The 21,178-nt window shown below is 41.9% G+C and overlaps 2 protein-coding genes across 2 annotated transcripts; both read left to right on the forward strand.

Moving 5' to 3' along the window:
• The first annotated feature begins 1,286 nt into the window (after positions 1–1,286).
• Positions 1,287–8,838, forward strand: LOC109483866 (NLR family CARD domain-containing protein 4-like). The gene is made up of 6 exons (XM_019787008.1): positions 1,287–2,532; positions 3,550–3,639; positions 4,013–4,108; positions 4,609–7,561; positions 7,948–8,053; positions 8,391–8,838. The coding sequence occupies exons 1-5, from the start codon at positions 1,287–1,289 to the stop codon at positions 8,015–8,017; spliced, it is 4,455 nt and encodes a 1,484-aa protein (XP_019642567.1). The 3' UTR covers positions 8,018–8,053; positions 8,391–8,838.
• Positions 8,839–11,550: 2,712 nt separating this feature from the next.
• Positions 11,551–21,178, forward strand: LOC109483910. The gene is made up of 13 exons (XM_019787049.1): positions 11,551–11,651; positions 12,791–12,925; positions 13,186–13,275; positions 13,591–13,695; positions 14,221–14,319; positions 15,551–15,649; positions 16,036–16,131; positions 16,451–16,517; positions 17,139–18,041; positions 18,313–18,428; positions 18,671–18,817; positions 18,928–19,084; positions 19,528–21,178. Exons 2-13 carry the CDS (start codon positions 12,908–12,910, stop codon positions 20,757–20,759), a joined length of 3,129 nt encoding a protein of 1,042 aa, XP_019642608.1. The 5' UTR covers positions 11,551–11,651; positions 12,791–12,907; the 3' UTR covers positions 20,760–21,178.

Raw genomic sequence — 21,178 nt, forward strand, 5'->3', positions numbered from 1 at the left:
ACATTATGTGGGTAAGCAGGATTAAGTAGCGGTGATGACCCCTAGTGACCTGACGTAAAACACCACCATAACACCACCAGATTCCCACCGGGCAGCATTGCGGCAGCCTTTGGGCAGTAATCGGTGTGAAAGAGCTGAACGCAAATTAGGTCAGCTGACCTCATAGTGGTTTTTCGGTGGTCCTAAAAGTGGTAAATCAGTAGTCCGCTATTTCCCACCCAAGGCTGCCTGAATTACACCCCAAGTCTGGCCGTATTCCCACCTGCCCGCGCACTGTGGGAAACCAAAAGATTGAAAAGAAGTACAATGTTCGAATACCCCTGGCCCCCCTCCCCCCCCTAAAAAACGCTCACTAACTATGGTGAAACCGCCTTACCCACTCGGGTAACGTTATTTTTGTTTAAAAAAAAGGTACTGAAACTGAAAATCATCCCCACCTGAACTGTAAATGATAATTGCTAAAAAATCAAGTAATTTACCCCCATCGCTATACGAAAACTATAATGGCCATAGCCGTGGACGACTCTGGTACACCTTTTTGCATGATAATGCCGGTGAGTCGCTGAGTTTACGACAGATTACGTCATGATACCCGCAGCTTGAATGTTGGAGAGTTGAAAATAACGACGTAATCTGTCGTAAACTCAGGGTCCGGCCTGTTTTGCGGGCCGATTCCTGAATTCAAAATGGCGCCGATCGCCGATGATTTGTATGGAGTTACGTGCTCCGAGGCCGTGTTGTGGTTAAATGCTGTGTTTGTCTTATCCCCCCGGCCCGGCAGGTGAGTGCGTCGGGAAGCCAGGGACACCAAAAAACCGGGGCCGGCCCGTTGCATGAGGCCCGGCACGGCAAAGGTTCGTTTTGGCCTATGGTGCTTTCCACGACTCTGTCACCGGCATTATCATGCAAAAAGGTGTACCAGAGTCGTCCACGGCTAATATGGCCATATCCTAATTTGCATATCTTGTGAATACTAGTATACCAATCGATACTTAAGCTACAAGATATTGTTTCACACACTTGTCAGGCTGTCCCATGCAGGTGTTATTGCTACCACATACCTGACACACATCTGCCTGTTCCAGGTGTTGTTACCACATACCTGACACACGCCTGTCTATTCCAGGTGTTGTGACCACATACCTGACACACGCCTGTCTGTTCCAGGTGATACCACATACCTGACACACACCTGTCCCAGGTGTTGCTACCACATACCTGACACACACCTGTCTGTTCCAGGTGTTCCTATAATGATGTACATGTAGCTGACACCCATGTGAGTCATGGCTGAGGGCCAGGGGGCAGCTGGGTGCTCAGGTGAAACTGCCGAGTCCAGCTCAGTTCTCCTGGTGAGTGACCAGTATGCCACCTCTGAGGACTGCAGTTCCCCTGTCAGCCGACAGGTGGCCCAGACCCTAACAGGAGCAGGGTGGAAAGTTTACAGTACTGTTTTGGAAGATACAGAGGAGGACAGAAAGTGTGCTGAGGCTGATGGAGTGGAGCTCATCCTCCCAACCCGCAGTCAGGGAGACACAAGGGAACCCTGTCTGGATTGGCTGACCTTTGACCACCCTGTCCGCTATCCCAGTCTCCCACAGGATGCAGGGTGGATTGTGGGTCATAGTGGGGTCACCAGCAGAGCAGCAGCAACTATCAAGGAACAGCGTTTCCCCCAAGCAAGCCTCAGTCTTGTCACCCAGACTATACCTGAAGACACAGAGAAGTACAAGGAAGATGAGAAGGCCATGGGCATTGGTGAGAAGGAAGACTCTATCAGACAAGATGCAGGGAAGGCAGATACTGTGTTCTCTGTGGGACACAGAACACAAGACCACTTTATAAACTCATTTCGTGCAATTCCTAAAGACAAGAGGCCAACTCACTACCTCTTCCTGCCCAAACCATCAGACTTGTTCCTGAACACTACAGTTGAGTACTTTGAAACAAGTGAGAAAGTTATTCTTTTAATTGGTAGGGTGACAACAGTTGAGAAGGTGAAAGGTTTTGACTTGGCAGTCAAGGCCTTGTCAGAAGCCTTAGAAAGGAGTCAGGACAGAATCAAGTTGCGGATTCGTGGTGTCAGTAAAGAGGAGTATCAGGCCAGTATGTCCATTCTCCAAACCAGCATCAACTCAGGAAAACTGATCCCCACACTTCTCCCACCCGGCACCCAGGAAAACGTCTGCCGAGACATGCAGCAGGCCCACCTGGTTCTCATGCCCTCCCGTGCAGAACCCTTCGGACTGGTCGGTCTGGAGGCCATGGCAGCCGGCGTGCCAGTTCTCATATCTGACCAATCAGGACTGGCGGACTTGGTCCATAAGGTCGTACCAGAATTCCACCACTCTGTTCTTAAAATCACGGGTGACGATTCTGTAGATGTCGGACATTGGGCAGATCAGATTGCGGATGTTCTGCGGATGTCAGAAGCCGCGTTCCGTCGGGCTGCAGAACTCAAGCAGGAACTCCTGGAGTCCAAATACTGGGAGGAGTCTCATCAGCAATTCCTTCAGGCATTTGGACAAGCAGGTAAGGAAATTGTTGAATAAAAGGTCTTGTCTCAACTGATAAGTTAAATCAGTGTCTATTTATTTATTTCTGTCCAAACAAGTACCTGCGTAACCTGCCACAGAGCTTATTTGTGTAGATCAAACTCTTAACTGATTATCCCTAAACCGACTAGTCTGAATATTGCTGAATCTAACAATGACAGGAATTCATGAGCAATTATTCATGAGCATCAACAGGATGCGGCTCAGCTAGCTGTCAGCTAATTTACATCACAATTTGGTTTGTCTAAAAAGGCGCCAAAGTTAACCAGGAATATAGCGCTGATAAAGTTACTTATAATCACAAGTACAACAAAATTTTTTAACATTTTCAACTAAATTCACAAGTAAAATAACACAGGAACATTAAACAAGTACAAATATTCAATACACCTAATAAAAACCTAAGCTAAACTACAATATCTCATCGGCTAGCTGATTTAGGCATCGTAAACCTTACTCACTGCGTTGTGGCGGGGCACCCTCCCAATCTGGCTTCTCCCAGCAACCAGTAAAGGGCAAAATTACAGAACAAATCACAAAGGTGGTTGTTAACTTTATGAAAGTCTCAGTCTGGCAGACGTTGCAGATGTAAAGATGGCAAAAAAAAAAAGAGTTTGGTGAGTCGAAAATACTGGTTGCCACGCACTGAGACCACAGAAAAGGCATGTGTCCCTGGAAGCTGACCTCTGTTTTGATGTGTAATGGAATTAATCAAGATCCTAATTGGCAAAAATTCATCGGTTTATAATAACTTTTTTCTACCCAACTAATACAACTTGTATGATAGTCTGTATGAAAGTATGAAAGTCTAATATAACAAAGATGTCTACTGTTATTTTTATACTAACTAGATTAGGGACCATATGCCCTAATATAGTTTGTGTAAAAATGCTACAGTAGACATCTTTGTTAAGATTAGACCTCCATACAAAATTATTACAAGATTTTGTACAAATACAGAATCATGTCTAAAGTCCAACTGAACTGTGTGTAGGTCACGTTGCTGAAGTCAAGAAGGGAAAGAGCGGTGCAGCTCTTACCGGGGAGACGGCCTCTGAAGGATCAAGGATTCACTCGAAACCTGGTACATTGTACATGTAACTTTAAAAAACTTCCATTTTCTATCAACATACAAAAACTATGTTACTAATGACACTAAAGGTTTGTCATTGCACATTGTTGTCATTTCTACCAGTCAGAGAAAACCACAAGTTTCCACAATCACACATATTTTGTCATCAATTTATAATTTATAACATTAATAACTTACATGTATATTATACCAAAAACTGCCATTAATTTATACTACTACTAGAAATCTTGAAATGTTGACATGTGCCTATTTTCAAGCTGGAATCTGATCCAGACAGGTTTTCAATAATAGTATTTGACTCATTTATAATGTGGGAATAGGGTTTGGAAATCTTACAAATTCTGAATCCACCTCTCTGAGACAGGTTCACCCCGAGCCTCTAGCAGCCAGCTGAAGAGGAAGGGGGAGGATGGAGAAGAGTTTCCAGGGAAGAAGAAACCAGCTACTTGTATAGAGGAAGGTGAGAGCTTATAGAGTGGTACAATTATGTTCATGTTGATATTGTGGTGTATTGCATTGCATTGTATGTACATGTATTTACGCAACAGAGGAAATCGGCAAATTAAAGGTGGTGCAACTTGAAATTCTTCATTGCAACCTATTTTTTGACCCAGGTTGCACACTGGGCAACCTGCCTTAGAAAAGTATTTCGTACGCTGGTTAAGCCTATGCACAAAATGTGCAAACTGTCAGCCAGAATAAATTTTTTGCTATATGTATAAGACGTGCCGGTGGGCTTGGAGTACTATGAGTTGAAAGCTGAAAAGGGACTGGGTGTATTGCAGTAACTTTATCAAGTTTACGTTACCGGATAATTAATCCGGAGGCATGATGATGATGATTAAGGCTGACAAGGTTTTTCCCTTATATAAGATATAAATATGAATTGCCGTCTTGCATAAGTTACATTTTCACTAATATTGATTTTGAAATCTTACAACAGTGTTCTCTGTATTCCAGATTTGTTCCAGGAGTCTGTTAAGAAGTACTATGAGGTGAAACTGACTGAACTCAAGCCTGTGATCTGGAATAATGATTTCACACTTAGCCTCAGTGACATCTTCACCCAGTTAGAGTTGATACAAAAATCAAAACATAAAAGTTCAGAATCAATGAGGGGAGAAGAGAGGAAAGAGCTTAAGTCATTAGACGACTTGTTCAAGCCAGATGTCACAGGACTGTCCACAGCACCAAGGTGCATTCTGATTGAGGGTGAAGCTGGAGGGGGGAAGACAACGTTTCTGTCCAAAGAAGCCCTAGATGCCGTCTCACAGAAAACAGAGCTGGGAAGACGGCACGACATCGTCCTGTTGATCCGACTCCGGGAGGTGAGAGAGGGGGAGACCATAGAGGAGATGGTGTGGGACCAGTGCGTTTCTCAAACAACTGAAGGTATTGATGTACAGTCCATTAGAACAATCCTACAGAGGAACACGTCCCGTGTGCTCTTCCTCCTAGATGGGTATGATGAGCTGCGGCCTGAGGCCAGGGCAGCCGGGCAGGCCATTCCCAAACTGCTGTCTGGCAAGATGTACCCCAACAGCATGATTGTGATCACTTCCCGACCCTCAGCAGGAGTGCAGCAGTACACCCAGCCAGACTGTCACGTACACATCATGGGCTTCTCACCTAAACATGCTGCAAAGCACGTGAAGAAATATTTCTCCATCACAGGAAGTCCTGAGTTGGCAAAAGATTTCATCAAGCAACATTTCACTGTCAAGCCTGTCATTGATAACAATGAAGATGAAGACATTGATGATGATGATAACAGTGATACACAAAGCAATGATTTATCTACTGGCAGTCATGGGGAGGAGGAGAACACAACAACTGTTGTAGTGCTGAAAGATGACAAAATCATAAATAACCTCATCCAAACCCCAATGTTCCTGATGTTTGTGTGTCTGCTGTGGGAGGAGGACCAAGACATGGTGTCTACTGGAACAATGATGGGGCTGTACAACAACCTGCTGACATGTCTGGTCAGAAAGTGCTGTGAGCGGGAAGGAATGGACATGCCAACAGAAGGGCTGCCTACAGAGATTGCTGAGTCATTACTGCAGCTCGGCAAGCTTGCACTAGAGGCACTGCTGAGGAATGAGACCCTGCTTGACCTTACAGAAGTAAAGAGAGAAAAGGTTAATTGGGAGTTACTGTTAAAGCTGGGTGTGGTCTCCTTGGAGGTTTCTTCCTCAAAATTGCACCCTAGGAAACAGCTGAACTTTTCACACAAGACCATGCAAGAGTTCCTGGCCGGACGATATGTAGCTCATGCTCAAGTGAACCAAGACATTGTTGAGCTGCTGCAGCTCACCTCCATAAGCAAGGCATTTGATCTCAGTAACCTGCTTCAGTTCACATGTGGCTGTGACTCACAGGCAGCACAAGCTATGATGGAGGAACTAAGCAAGCTCAGCAGCAGAGAGTTCACACACTTGCTACCAGAACAGCTTACAATATCAACTGTGCCAATGGATCAAGACGTGCGAAAATCCTGCCAAACCTGTAGAAGGTTTGCACACTTGTGCCTGAACATCCTTAGTGAGAGGCAAGAACCAGAAGTTGTTCAGGGTATCAGTCAAGCCCTGCCAATTGTCACGCTGGACAGCTCCATTAACAGCAGAGAAGCTACAGCTCTTAAGTATTTCATACAAAATCTTCATTCAGAAAACATGCCAGACAGGCTCATACTTAAGATCCGTGAAGGCACTGACAGCAGAGACACAGTTCAGTACCTACAGCAGTGTTTTACAACTTCACTCCCTGGACTTAAAGTGGACTTGAAGCTATCAGGACAGTATAACCAAGGACGTTCCACTTGGTTTAACTCACCTGATCTGACAGCCAAGCTGGTTTCAGTTCTTGAGAATGTTCCCTGTCTGAGGGCCCTGGGTCTGTCACTCACAAAACTAACACCATCATCACTCCAGCCACTTGTGCAGGGGTTCAGACACATGTCTCTGTTAGAGGAGCTGGATCTGTCTGAGAACCCTGACCTTGGTGATACTGGGATGGAAGTCCTACAGGTTGGGCTGTCCAGTGTTCCACACCTGGCTGTACTCCGTCTTGGAGGGATAGTATTTGGAGTTGGCATGACATCTGTGGGCATGTCATACCTGGCTCCCTACATGCGCCACCTAGTGGGATTGAGAGAACTGGATATAAGTGGTAATAAGATTGGTGACACTGGGCTGGAATCTCTCACCATCATCCTCCACACCTTCACTGCCATGCAGGTGTTGGGCCTGGAGAAGACCGGTATCAGCCCAACAGGCATGCGCACACTGGTCCCTGCACTGCGTAAGTTAACTAGACTGATCAAACTGGACGTTAGTGAAAATGAAATAGGAGACCTTGGGTTGGAATATCTGCTGGCTGCTATCCTCCACCACCTCACAGCCATGAAGGTGTTGGTTCTCAGTGGGACTTGTATCAGTGACAGGGGAATATCATCCCTGATCAAAGCTCTGCCTCACCTGGTGCACTTACAGGTGTTGGATGTGAGCTGGAATAACATAGGAGACTCAGGGATTGTCTCACTGGTGCAAACACTCTGCCAGCCCAGCAATTTGGACATGGAACAAAACCCACCTGGTAACAAGAGTCTGACCACAGCCCCTCACTATAATGCCACACTACAGGAGCTGTTCATCGGGAGTAATAAGCGAGTAACAGGAGCCGGACTGCGGAGGGTCGCACAGGTCATCAGCACACTGCCGGCACTGACCTGGCTGGACATGTCTGGTAATGACACACACCTGTCTGACACCGCTGCCATGGATCTGGCCGAGGCTCTACCCAGACTCCCTGCCCTGGAGCAGCTGCAATTGTGGCACATCTCCATGGAGCCTGCAGGGTTCCAGGCTGTGGTGCAGGCTGCTGAGGAACACCCAACATTGAATGGGCTAGAGTGAGTTATATTGGTTCCCATGGGCATGCTGTACTCCAGGGTGTCTGAAGAAAGTGCTCTTTGTATCTTAAATTTACGTCCCGTAGTATTTGATTGAATTCCAGTAACGTGTAAATTGATTTTTGCTATACATTCAAGACTGCACTATCTTCACAAATTTAATAAAATTATCTATTTAACAGACAAACACCTGTTCTGGTACACATACTTCAATAAAGTATGTACAAATTTTTTAAACTCAAGTGTGCATTAACCTACATGGCACCAAATGGTTTATGAATCTCTTGTTTATGAATCTCCCACATTCTGTTACTAGTACAATATGATGTGATTTGATGTAACATTTTTAAAAGCATTCTCTCTCTTTTTTTATTTTCCACCAACAGCTTCTCTAGGCGTCTAGTTCCTGAGGGAGCGGACACCACAGCCAGCTGCCTGGTGCTGCACAACATATGAGTTTCCAACATGGTTCTGTACATGTCCTCAGCTGAGGTAGGATAACTGTATTTGTGAGGTTATAGCAATGGCAACATGTTGAAGACAATGATATAGAACTTAAATTTTGTTGAATATGATACAGTTAGAGGTTCCAAATACAAGTGATATTAACTGTAGTAATACATTGGAAACTCTTGATAATATTTGCATTGTCATGAATTTGGAGAGGAGAGGTCACTGTGAAAAGTATTGGAATTTTCAGTGTATTTGAAAGTGAGAGATAGACTTCATTTCTGACATAACATTCTCTATCTCTTAAAAAATGCAGCAAAAAGGCTGAACTACACATGTACATGTACACTGACTCCAAACAATGCTAAATTCTTTTCAGTAATGTGCTGCACTAGAGAGGGAGGTTACTGTGACCATAGTGCTGAGGCCACTTCTTTGCCCCAACTCGCAAATGAAGACAACATCCAGACACAGAAGGTCTAAGACAAATGTTAGTTAAGACTGGTTAGATGACAGGAACAACTGTAGTATGTAGCATTCAGCCTGATACATTCTTAAACCCAATACAAACATTATAATTAGTTCTGGTAAGCAGCCCAATATGCAAACATGATGATTGATGACTCTAACCTACAACTGTATCTGTCCCAATATAATGATATAATGCTTCTCTGGAAAGGGAGTGTTTCTGAACTAAAGTACACAACTCACCACTGTCCATTTTTATCAGAATGGAGATAATTCATACCGGGACATGTAGTCGGGCAGTCTATAAGCTTGTCAAGAAATGATAATCATGGAATTAAAAAATAACAGACTGATTCAACATTCAATAGATCTCTGCCATCATGCCGTGTGCCTGCGAAGCTGGTGTGTTACGCCGAAAAGCGGTTATACAGGCTATACAGATACAGATATGTGTTAGACCTAGAAATTTTTTTCATATATTTACTTCTGTCCTTTTTACCTTCCCCTACTGTTTACTGATGGAACAGCTCATATACATCTTTTGTAATAACAAGACACAAGCTCAGGGTGACATGAATCAAACAAAGTTTAACCTTTAGTGCCAGGCCAGGTATACCCCTGTAATGCACAATAGTATAATATACAACAGCATCATAGACTCTGTGCTGATGCATAAGTGATTAATATGGCAAGCAAGGTTGCAGTTTGTAATAGTCAAGATACATCCTGTGATCTTCAGACCATTTGAGGCTAGACTGCTGGTATCCACTTTAAAGCATTTTTCACGGCAGCACAACGCTGTAATTATGGGTTCACCACACCACGAAGTGGTGTGGTGAAACCATATTGCTTTTTCTGATGTTTCTTCTCCTCCTCCTTCTCCTCCTCCTCCTCCTGCCATTTTTTAAATGGATTCAGCTTCTTCATTTTAGGGCCTAAGGTCCTGAAATTTGGTATGGAGGTACAGTGGGCAAATACCCCTAGGCGTTTTTTAAATGTTTGTGATACAGGCTTTTAGAATGGTTTTATTTGAGTTTTTTGGCTGTATTATAGCTAATGTATTACTGTGTTAGTGTGCCATGTTTACCACGTCTGGGCATGAGTCATCACAATGGAATGCAGGGCATCAACCAATAGGCATGCAGCTTTCCTCTATACTTCTTGCTGATTGGCTGTTGGAATTTAACTTGATTAACACCTGCACACTGAGCATTTCCACCTGCACAGAGCATTTCTTGCTGATTGGCTGTTGGGATTTAACTTGATTAACACCTGCAGAGTATTTCCATACTGACAGTATGTCTTTATTCAAGTGTTTTGGTAGGTATTTCAAGCTTTTCTGCTCCAGCATTGGAATGCGGGGCATGAACGTTTTTTTTTATTTTGAAAATCAACAGTTTGCATTATGCAATTAAAAATCCTAACCAATAAAGTAGGGAATAGCTATCCAACTGTTGTTTTAGTTGTATGTTACTTCATATTATAGTTATATCAATGTAAATCATTGTTTTCCCTTGTGTTTCTCATTCTTTCCCTGCCATGTGGTAAAATGTGGTGAACCCATCGCTGTATTTGCTCCAAAGCAAATATTGGCCTTTCTAGTTATATAATATGGAACATCGATTATTTCAATACTGCGTTTGAATTGTTGACAGAGATGTTTTATCCAGAACGGTGCTTTACCTAAGAGCCTTGCTTAGGCAAATTCTGTAATGTCCAAATGTACATGCATCTGGTGTAAATATATGTTGTAAATAAACAGAGGAATTTAGGATCAAGGAGTATCTTAATCTTTAGATGCCAGACAATATTATACAGATTTTTAAAAATACAGCAAAAAGTAATTTTTATGATAATCTATTTTATTAACTATATCACTTTAGTGGAAAATATGGTAAATATATGATAAATATAGTTACTGTACAATCATGTAATGTTATATGATCATCAAATTTCTGATTGGCTAGCAAGTATGTGTCAATCATGAAATATTGCTTTTTGATTGGGCAGCAAGTATCATGAAATATTACTTTCTGATTGTTTCATGTAATTTAAGTGAAATGAAACAATTTTTATGTTATTTTGTCCAATTTTGGGTCTGGTGTGAAGTTATCTCACTAAATGTAGCCAAAGAGTTTGTCCTTGTGTTAAAACACCATTTCCTCAGTTTTCTGTTATTTCTAGTGAAAATTTGGAAAGAAGCCTGGAAGGAAAACTAAATGAGTCTCAGACTACATGGAGTTGTTTTGATGTTCCTCTTCCAGTTTAGCATTGCTTGTAATTCCATTGAAGAGTTGTAAATTTACAGTGCATTTTGTTCCAGAATCGGAGGTGAATATATTCCTTCTATGCACCACCTTGTCTGACTTATTGTTTATTTCTGTATGGCACGGTGTACTCACTTGTATAACACAATATCTTTGCCAGTATTATTATTGGTATTTGCTACCTTTTCTAATTACTATGTTGTAAACTAGAGAAGTGCTATGGAGGACACTTTGTAACACTTCCAAATGGTTGGATGACAAAACCTTAACTCAGCTGACATATTAATTAGTTCTTCTTTCAGGGATGTATTTCACACACGTTTCCAGTTCCCACGTAATTATAATCGTGAAGTTGAGTATTGGTTGGGGTTTTGTCCATTTCTACCTCACTGTTCTCTTATTGTATTATTCTGTATTATTAGATGATGGTTTAATGTGTCTTATAAGCCCATAGGGGCTGGTTGCATTAACCATGGAGGAGGTCTTTTTTACCTCCATGCATTAACACAGACACCTACTAGCAGACAAAGCTTCATTTATTCACTGTTTTATTCATGTAAGGCCACCACATTGATTATATACTTCTCCTCTCCATCCCTTGCGAGATATAAGGCCATGACTTTCTCCTTCTATCTAGGTCTGTCCTTGGCCAACTTCTTTGCTGAGAATCTACATGATACACATGATATCCTAGCTTTATTTCTGTGTGCTTGAGTTTAATATTGTTGTGAACCTTGTGCGCAAAAAGCGCCGCCTGGCGCCGATCTGGGTACTGCAGCTCAACCTGGCGGGAGTGGCCGTCACGTGACCAACCCGGAAGTAACCGCGGTTTGAAAAGAGGAACTTCTTCGAGTTGGTTTCTACAGACCAAAGGAACTTCACAGTCTTCCCTAGAACACTTTAAGGTAAGTCAGAAAACTCTTGAGAGGATGTAGATAGATCTAGGGTCTTGTGCAAGGTTCCTTCTTAAACTACGGAGCACTTTTAAACACCTTAAACTTTAGCATAACGGGCCTCATAAATTATTATAATGCGACAGAAATCAAGGAGCTTCAAATTTAGTTCAATTCAATCTTCTGGAACCTAAAAACTCAGAATGTTGTACCACCTTTGATGTCCATTCTAGTCTTGGGTATTGAGGAAGGAAATCTTTAGTTTGATGAAAGAAATACGAAAGTGTGGGCGTGTACCTGGTGAGCATTCATAATTGTTTAAATTTTGAACCAGAGTCTGGTGTGTTGACTTAATAGCTCCTATTGTACCATTTTGGGCCATAATAGCATGCCTTAAGGCCTGTTTTTATTTTTATTTTTTGCCCGCTTGCTCCATTATTTTTCTAGAAAAATCCGTTAACCAAGAAATTAAATTGGTGTGGCCTTACTGTGAGATACCGTAAAATTGAGAAAAGGGTATTGACAAGTTGAACCTTTTCCCAGTGTCAACAGTGGATGGATGTTGTTATTGAGAGCTGGGCTGCACAGAGCTATCTTGGCTATTCTTTTTTTAGATTTAATCATTCTTGCTCAGAAATGTCAACAACTTGCATAAGCCTTATTTTTACACCATTTTACATTACTCATCATCCTCGGGTTTGGGGTTATCTAAGCTTTTTTATTGACTTTTTTATTGTATTAAGCACTTCACACCATTCCACCTTTCAGAACTAACCACAAGTGTGTTTTTTTGTACAACCATTAAACGTTAAACGTGAACCAGTGTGACTCTCTTATTGTAACTGAATATGTGTGCATTGTTTGCTGCTGTGTGCATGACGCTGCTGTGTTGCGTTGCCCCCAGTGACTCTCACTGGTGCTAAGTCAACTTAGAAATATCAGAAATGATTATCTTAGGGACACGTTTCCACATTGTCTTTATTTTGTTCATTTTGCTGTGAACAGTGAATAAAAGGAGCCAACACTGTTGTTTGTCTAATGTTATGGTACCTGTGCCCAACAAAAGCACCTGTGACCTTCTGACCTTGTAACTAAAATGGCGGATGGAGCAGTAACTACGTAACTGCTTGTCTGACCTTTGTCTTTTGTAGAGAATGCAGGAAATCTGCATCAGAATGGACTACTAGTAAATCTGGCCCAGCAGACTTAGGACATCACCAGGATACACCAGTGTGTTTCACAACATCAGAACTACAGCAGAAAAACTCATGGAGGAGAAAGAACAGGTTGGTGAAACTCTTCTTCTCAAGTCCACAGTTGGCAAGAACAACTTTTTCCACCACTAACAAAAAAGGTAAATTTTTTTCAAAGGTATTACATGTACACCATCACCTTTGCTCCGACTACATGTATGTTGTTAATGACATTTTGGATATTGAGAATTGTTGAATAAACATATAGAGTAAAAAGGGTTTTAAACCTTGAACCATTAAAGCTGTCCAGCATCTTAAAAGTAGTTTTATGTCTGGATGTTTCTGTTCTTCAGGAGCTGAGAGAAGCCGCCAGGCGAGGTGATGAGGACAAAGTTAAACAGCTCCTGGCCGAGGGAGTCAATGTCAATGCTGCCAACAACGGCGTAAGTTATTATATAACAATTTACATTATATATAACAAATTCATGAAAGGATTTTGAAACACTGTGGAGTGTTTAAACAGATGAAGTTGATCTTTACATCACAACACCTCTTTGTGCTACCGTACTGATTCTTTCAAGCTTTCCTTCTATAAAGCTCATAAGCCACTGTTTATATCTATTAGTAAGTGCATCTTCAACAATTTTCTTCATCCATGTTCTTACACTATACGGGAAGTTCATGGAAGGCTGTAAAGATCACCGTTGGTACAAGTACATGTACATGTCTGAACCCTAATCTTACATGTCTCTGTACAGGCATGGACAGCTCTCCACAAAGCATCCGAGAACGGCCACACAGGAACTGTACAGGCTTTACTCACAGCTGGAGCGGCAATCGATGCACGAAGCAACTCCCTTTGGGTACCTTTGCTGTTTACATGAGAGTTTGTCTACATGTGTAACTGTGCCTGTCCTGAGTTTGTATCATTGATACTAGTAAATAATAAAGCCACTGATGTCATGACTGTCACTCACTGGTACTTTGCTATACTCATAGGAACCGTTTGTTTCTTTTTATTTTACTTTGTTCATAGTATACTGTACGGGCTTTATATGAACGATTGTCAAACACTTAGTCACCTATTACTGTAATTACATGTTAATGGCTATGAAGTTGCACATTGTCAAGTGACTTAATTTTTATGAAACTAAGTTTTCCTTTCATCATTAAAGTACAGATGTTTACAGATGACCCTGGTCTTTACATCAGATCACCTCCTTTTACTAGTAATATGTAAAACACCTTAAACTTATATTTAACATTTTAAACTTCTTCATGTCATCCATGTTCTAACTTGACTTACACTATACTGGAAGTTCTGCAGAAGTCATGGTTGGTACAAGACATGTCTTACATGGAGCTTCCCTACTTTTGTCTCTGTACAGAAATGGACTGCTCTCCACTCTGCATCCGAGCACGGCCACACAGGAACTGTACAGGCTTTACTCACAGCTGGAGCGACAGTCGATGCACCGGACAGCGGGGTACCTTTGCTGTTAACATCAGAGTCTGTCTAACTGTGCCTGTCCTGAGTTTGTATCATAGCAGTGTTCGAAATACCTGTCTGCAGTCTGCAATCTGCAGATAGATTTCAAAGATTGCAGAAGAAAAATTTATACAATCTGCAATTTTGCAGCAGGAAAAATTGGCACTTGGGATTTGGCGCTCTTGGCCCCCCAATTAGGACAGACAACACTTAAGCTCCTGTTCTAGATATGAAACAACAGGAGCTTCTTCACTAATTTACATCAACTTTGTCTTGACTTGTATATCTTTTGTTTCCTTTTGGACTTCCAAAAATTTGTCTTCACTAATTTGCATATCAATCAATAGTTCATGCTTATAAACCTGCAAGATTGTACAAATGTAGTATAGAGGCTTGTGTATTTGCAGAAAGTATTTCCAAATTGCAGAACAAAATTTTGACTATTCTGCAATATTGCATAGCACTGAAAAAAAGTATTTCGACCACTGCATAGTAAATAATAAAGCCACTGATGTTGTGACCAACCAGGTACTTTGCTATACTAATTATGGAACCATTTGTTTGTTTGTTTTTATTTTACTTTGTTCTGTGTCAGGCTTTATACCGTGGCGTCGGGTGGTGTAGTGTTTAGAGCAATCAACTATGAAGTGGGGAGACCCGGGTTCGATCCCGAGTCGTACCCAGGACATGTCTGGACATGCGCCCGACGTTGTGCCCTTGGGAAAGGCACTTTACACAACTTTCCTCACTCCACCCTTATTATTATTATTATTATATGAAGGATTGTCAAACACATGGTCACCTCTAGAAGACAATTATGTTAATGTAAATGTTCTTCTCAACTAGGGAAAAGTTGCACAAGTCGGTTTATGAAACTTAGTTTTCTTTCCATCATTAAAATACAGATATTTAAAGATGACCTTGAACTTTACACCAGATTAACTCTTTAAGCTAGTGATATTAACACATTTATAATTAAGTACATCTGACATCCTTCTTCATGTCATCCATGGTCTTAATACACTATACTAGCATGGGTACCATCCAAATTTTGCTCCGCTATGCTAGCGATTTTTTCTAGCATAGCGGAGCAAAATCTTGATCATGGTACCCTGAGGATAACACTTATACGGGAAGTTCCTGGAAGGTTGCAAAGGTCACAGTTTGTACATTGTCTGAAACCTAGTCTTACATGCCATTGGAGCCCCTCTACTCTTGTTTCTGTACAGAGAAGGACTGCTCTCGACCATGCATCCAAGCACGGCCACACAGGAACTGTACAGGCTTTACTCACAGCTGGAGCAACAGTCGATACACGAAACAATGAGGTAACTTGACTGTTTACTTCTGAATCAGTCTGTTTAACTGTGCCTGCCCTGAGTTTGTATAATGAAACCACAAGGCATAGACAATGATAACAGCACTATCCTGTCATTCTGGTGTCCTGACTATCAGATACTGTACTACAGTCAAGGGAACCGTACCCACTTCACTTACAGCTGAAAATTACATTCAATTTGATACATGTAACATGTCTGTATCGGTTGGAGCCTTACTTGTGTTGGCCCAACTTGAACTTTAGGGTTAAACATTTGAGCCATGTCAGGACTTGTGTGGGGGACTAAAGGGGCTGGTGTAGTCATTTGGCCAGACTGTTATGTTCAGTGTGTAGATACTTTAAAATTTGACCATCTCACACTTTGCTGTACTACAGAATGAGACTCCCCTTCATGCAGCAGCAAGGAGAGGACACCCCGAGTGTGTCAGAGTACTGCTGAGGGCTGGAGCCAACACTGTTATTAGGAACAGTGTAAGTATGCTTTTTGGACTTTGTCACATGTCAAATGTCAATGGTTGGTGCTGAGAAAGGAGACATCACTATAATCGTGTATCTAACTCACTGATTTCACGCTGAATGATGTTGTTAGATCTATGTTGTATTTTAGACTTAGCTGACATAGTAACTGTTACAATCATTCTGAGGTAAACCAAGAGAGATAGACTATCATATCTTAATAAATATTACAAACTCCTTTTTGTGCAACTAAAGCATAAAAGCATCATATTGAATATGTTATGATGATGTTAAGCGTTGTTAATGACTTCATGGATGTGTTGTTAACCTACAGGATAAGGAGACAGCAGAAGACCTTGCAGTACAAGAAGATGTGCAGCAGGTGTTCCAGTTGTTTAAAGTAAGCCCAAAATAAATCCATTACTGGTAGTAAAACATGTGGCTTCCACCTATTGGATTCAACCACAATTGTCATGACTTCTAATACTAATTTTGCCTAAAGCGTCTTGTAAAATCCTAACTGTTGAAATCCTGTTGTTTCCTGCAGGGTAAGACATCAGGGCAGACGAAGCATCTCAACATTGGTGATGTATTTTTCCATTGCATGCCAATTGTTTCTGATAGAAGAGTGCAATTTTAATATCCTGTTCTGTCATTTTTTCTTCAGTGTCTGTGTGTCTTTTTTCTCACCAACAATTCTTCTAGGGTTTGCTTTAATTTCTGTGACTTGTCAAGTTTGCTTATATCATATTATACAGCTGATTCCAGGTTCTCTGCACACATTGTTTGACTTAGAACAGGGGCTAAAGAATAGAATGTTTTTTTTACATTTAGATTATTTGAATGTATAGTACATAAATGTCACAATCTACTACAATCTACTACACAATCTACTACACAATCTAAACAACTGTATATAGTTTTTTTATGAAGCTGCAATATCTAATACCATGATTTGAGACATCTTCTCTGCATCCATAAGTAATGCAAATTTTAAAGCAATTTTTGACCTTTTTATTTAGCTCTCCAAAAACCTGAAAAGGTTGATGGCTTGCTCACTATTGACCTCAGTGACAAAGGACTGACCTCCGTGCCAGCCGAGGTGTTTGACATCAGAGATGTTGAACATCTTGTCCTGTCTAACAACAGGCTGAAGAGCATACCTGAGGAGATAGGGCAACTACAGAAGCTTCAGAGGCTTGAACTTGACAATAACCTGCTGACACAACTGCCCCAGGCAATCACCACTCTACCTAACCTACAGGTCATTGACTTGTCAGACAACAAGTTGGAGACATTGCCTGATGGATTCTCCAGGTTAAAACAACTTCGGGATCTCTACATCCAGTATAATGCATTCAAAGAGATACCAGAGGAAGTCTGGTCACTTCACCTCATCAAGTTCTTGGACATCGGAGGCAACCCCCTCAAGTGTCTCCCTGACAAGATATCTCAGCTCACAGGACTGACACAGCTTTTTATCAATGATTGTCAGTTTGATGAGTTCCCCAGACAGGTGCTGCAGCTGGAGGGTCTAAAGAAGCTACACTTGGGGAACTGGGCTGGGGAGGGCAAACCTTCACTTGTACCTGAAGACATCGGCAGACTGAAGAACCTACAAATCTTAGGTCTGCAGAATAGTGGCCTGGAGTCACTGCCAGAATGTGTTGGAGAACTGGTGCAGCTGGAGGTTGTAGATATCTCTGGCAACAGATTCACATCAGTTCCTGAACAAATCATGAACCTGTCCAACATCAGGAAGCTCCACTTATCGGATAACAGAATTTCCCGCCTTCCCCTGACTCTGAGCCGAATGGCCCGACTTGTGGAGATGAACATCGAAGACAACCCCCTGACATATCCCCCTCCTGATGTCTGTAAGAAAGGCACAGCTGTCATCATGGACTTCCTCAGAAGAGAGAAAGGTATGTATGAGAAAACTAGGAGAAAACCAAAATTTAAAAAATGATTAAGAGCTATCATTATGGTGTGGATCAAAATAATAAAAGAGCCAATCATGCAAAACAGGTTATTTCTATGCACTTTATTTTGACCATTTTTGTTATCTCTGCCATTCAAGTATATTTCTAATTATTTAAGCTTCTGTTACATTCAATAATTTCATCAAGGTGCAGTATGCTAAAAATATGGAATATAAATGATAACATTAATTCATGAATGTTTTATTTCTTGCAGGAATAGAATTGGGAAAACTGTTCTTCCTTTTCTCACAAAACGTGACACAAAGAGTTGAGGTGGAGGCTCTGGCCGCAGTAGCTGGACTTACAGCAAATGAGAGGACCAATATTCTGGTAAATTGAATCAAATTTTATTCATAGTGGTTCAAGAAGTCTAGAAGATTGACGATAATGAAGAAATATGTGTTTAATTTACAGCTTTTGAGGAAGAGCTTAATTGAAGAATTTACAGATTTTAGTTTCATAATTGATTGATAGATTGATTTATTGAGTGCATGCACTTTTGATTTCTTTGACTTTTGATTAAATATTTTACATTTAAGGTAATGTACATTATGTTCATGATCTCCTTCTAGGGTAAAGATATAAATTGGACCTGCCAGGCCAACAACGTGCTGTTGAAGTGGATTGAGAAAGACAGAGAAGCGTCCATGGACAAGCTCCAGCGGGTACTGAGGGAGTGTGGCATGAACCAACTGGCAGACAAGGCAGATAGGCTTGAGGTATTGCCACCAACTTATCTTCAGTGTCTTAGAATGAACCATATTTTTATATATTGACCTTATGATGATAGCTGAAATGTTCCAGCTAACTTAAGATCTCATTTTTACAGGCCCAGCCAGTTAAGCGGCCGGCAGATACATCAGGCAGGCCACCAGCCAAGCGCCCGGCAGCCGGAGGGTCTTCTGGTGAGGGGCATCAGGAGGACAAGCTGGCTCAGCTACGAGGAGGCCAGAAGTCAAGGAGTCAAGATGGAGCTGAGCATCCTGGTACAGTCTCTTTGCCTTCTGTTTTTTTTTATCAGTAGAATTCATGTTTCAACATATTAAACATGAATTTAAGGACCGTGAGTGAGTGTAAGAAAAATGAATGATTGCAAAATACAGGGATTAACAACAAAAAAAACAGCTTGAAACTAGTCTAAGACATACAGCTCTCAGCCTGTCAATATCTACGTATATGATATTCTGTAATACATGTATGTGCAATGCTAAATTGCAGATCAAGATACTTTTAGTTGATGAGAACTTTTCACACTAAACTTGTCAATGACAGCTATCTGCAGTTGGTATCTCATCTCATCTATCCTTTAGTCTAACCAATTTTTAATTGTTTGGGGGACCACAGATGATCTGACAACCAGTTACATGTATCTCCAACCCTCTTGCTTTTCTGTTCCTAGTCATATGATGTGAATATTTTCCCTTCGCAGAGGTCACGTCTGTCCTGATGGTTAACAATGAGTACGGTGAGTCTCATAGAGGTAGTTCTACCACAAACCGTCAGGTGGCACAGTTTCTGCAACAGCGTGGTGCTACAGTTCATGCTACAGCTCTGCAAGCATCTGAAGATGACAAGAAGTGTGCCAAAGAGGATGGTGTCATTCTGCATCTGCCTGTCCGCCATCCCAGGGACCTGAGGCCACCTTGTCCTGACTGGTTGACTTTTGACCACATTATTCGTTACCCAGACATACCACAGGATCTGAAGTGCATTGTGGGCCATGCAAACGTCACAAGTGGAGCTGCAAAGAGCATACAAGAGAACCACCGTGAAGAGGCAAAACTAGTTATTTTCAACCACGACATACCAGAAGAGACGGAGTATTACAAGGGAGCTGAAAAAGCGCTGGCTGCAGGGAAGAAGACGGAAGACATTCTCGAGGATACCAAGAATGCAGATGCCGTGTTCTCCTTGGGAAAAAGGGTCTACGACTACTTCGAGATGAAGTACATGTCACTTGGAGAAAGCAAACCAGGACAACACTTCTTGTTTCTCCCAAGACCATCCCCAGTGTTTGAAGCCATCTCTATTAGACCAGGAGGAGGACAGAAAGTCGTGCTGTCTGTTGGGAGAGTAACCAAAGTGGACAAGCTGAAAGGCCATGACCTGGTAGCACGGGCATTGGGAGAGGTCGCAGAGAAGATCACAAACGTCAGTTTGCGTGTTCGCGGGATAGATGAAAATGATTGGGAAGCAAGCAAGAGAATCCTGGAGGAGAACCTGCACAGTGGTAAGATCAAACCCACACTACTGCCGTATGGAACCCAGAAGGACATTGCTGAGGACATGCAGCAGGCCCACCTGGTCCTGATGCCGTCCCGCGCCGAGCCGTTCGGACTGATCGGTCTGGAGGCCATCGCAGCAGGCATCCCTGTACTCATCTCTGACAAGTCCGGCCTGGCAGATATGATCAAGGACTTGATCAAGGAGAAGAAATGCCCTGCAGAAATGAGGCACAGGATAGTGGAAACAAGCGTGAGGGAGTCCGACCTGGGTGAAGATGCAAGAGAATGGGCAAAGAAGATCACAGACACCTTGGAATACTCTGAGGAAGAATTCAAGAAAGCAGCAGAGTACAAGAAGAAGCTGTTGGAGTCCAAGTACTGGGAAGAATCACACCAAAACCTGCTGAGGGTCTGTGGATTGAACAAAGATGAGTAAACAGTCCTCCCCTACAGGCATCCTGGTCAGGCCATGAAGCAATGATCAAGGCTTTAATCAATGACGAGAAGTGTCATCTGGACATGAGACACTAGACCGTAATAAAAACCACTGGAAAGGAGTCTGACCAAGAGAAAAGCTATTGGCGGAGAAGATCGTGGACATGTTGAATCACTCTAATCATGAATTTGACAAAGAAGAAGAGTACAAGAAGCTCTTGGAGTCTATATTATATATATATTAGTACTGGGAATAATCTCAACAAAACCTGCTGCCATGTATCAGATTTTGTATCACTGATTTTGATGCACAGACTTTTAATGCCATTTGTACTGTGTGTGTGCATGTGCCAAAAGTACACTGATTTTTTGCATTACTTGACAGTGGCCTTATATATTAGTTACCTGGACATCATAGCT

This window comes from Branchiostoma belcheri, unplaced genomic scaffold, assembly GCF_001625305.1.
Source record: "Branchiostoma belcheri isolate BF01 breed outbred unplaced genomic scaffold, Haploidv18h27 scaffold67, whole genome shotgun sequence".
Classification (NCBI taxonomy): Eukaryota; Metazoa; Chordata; class Leptocardii; order Amphioxiformes; family Branchiostomatidae; genus Branchiostoma; species Branchiostoma belcheri.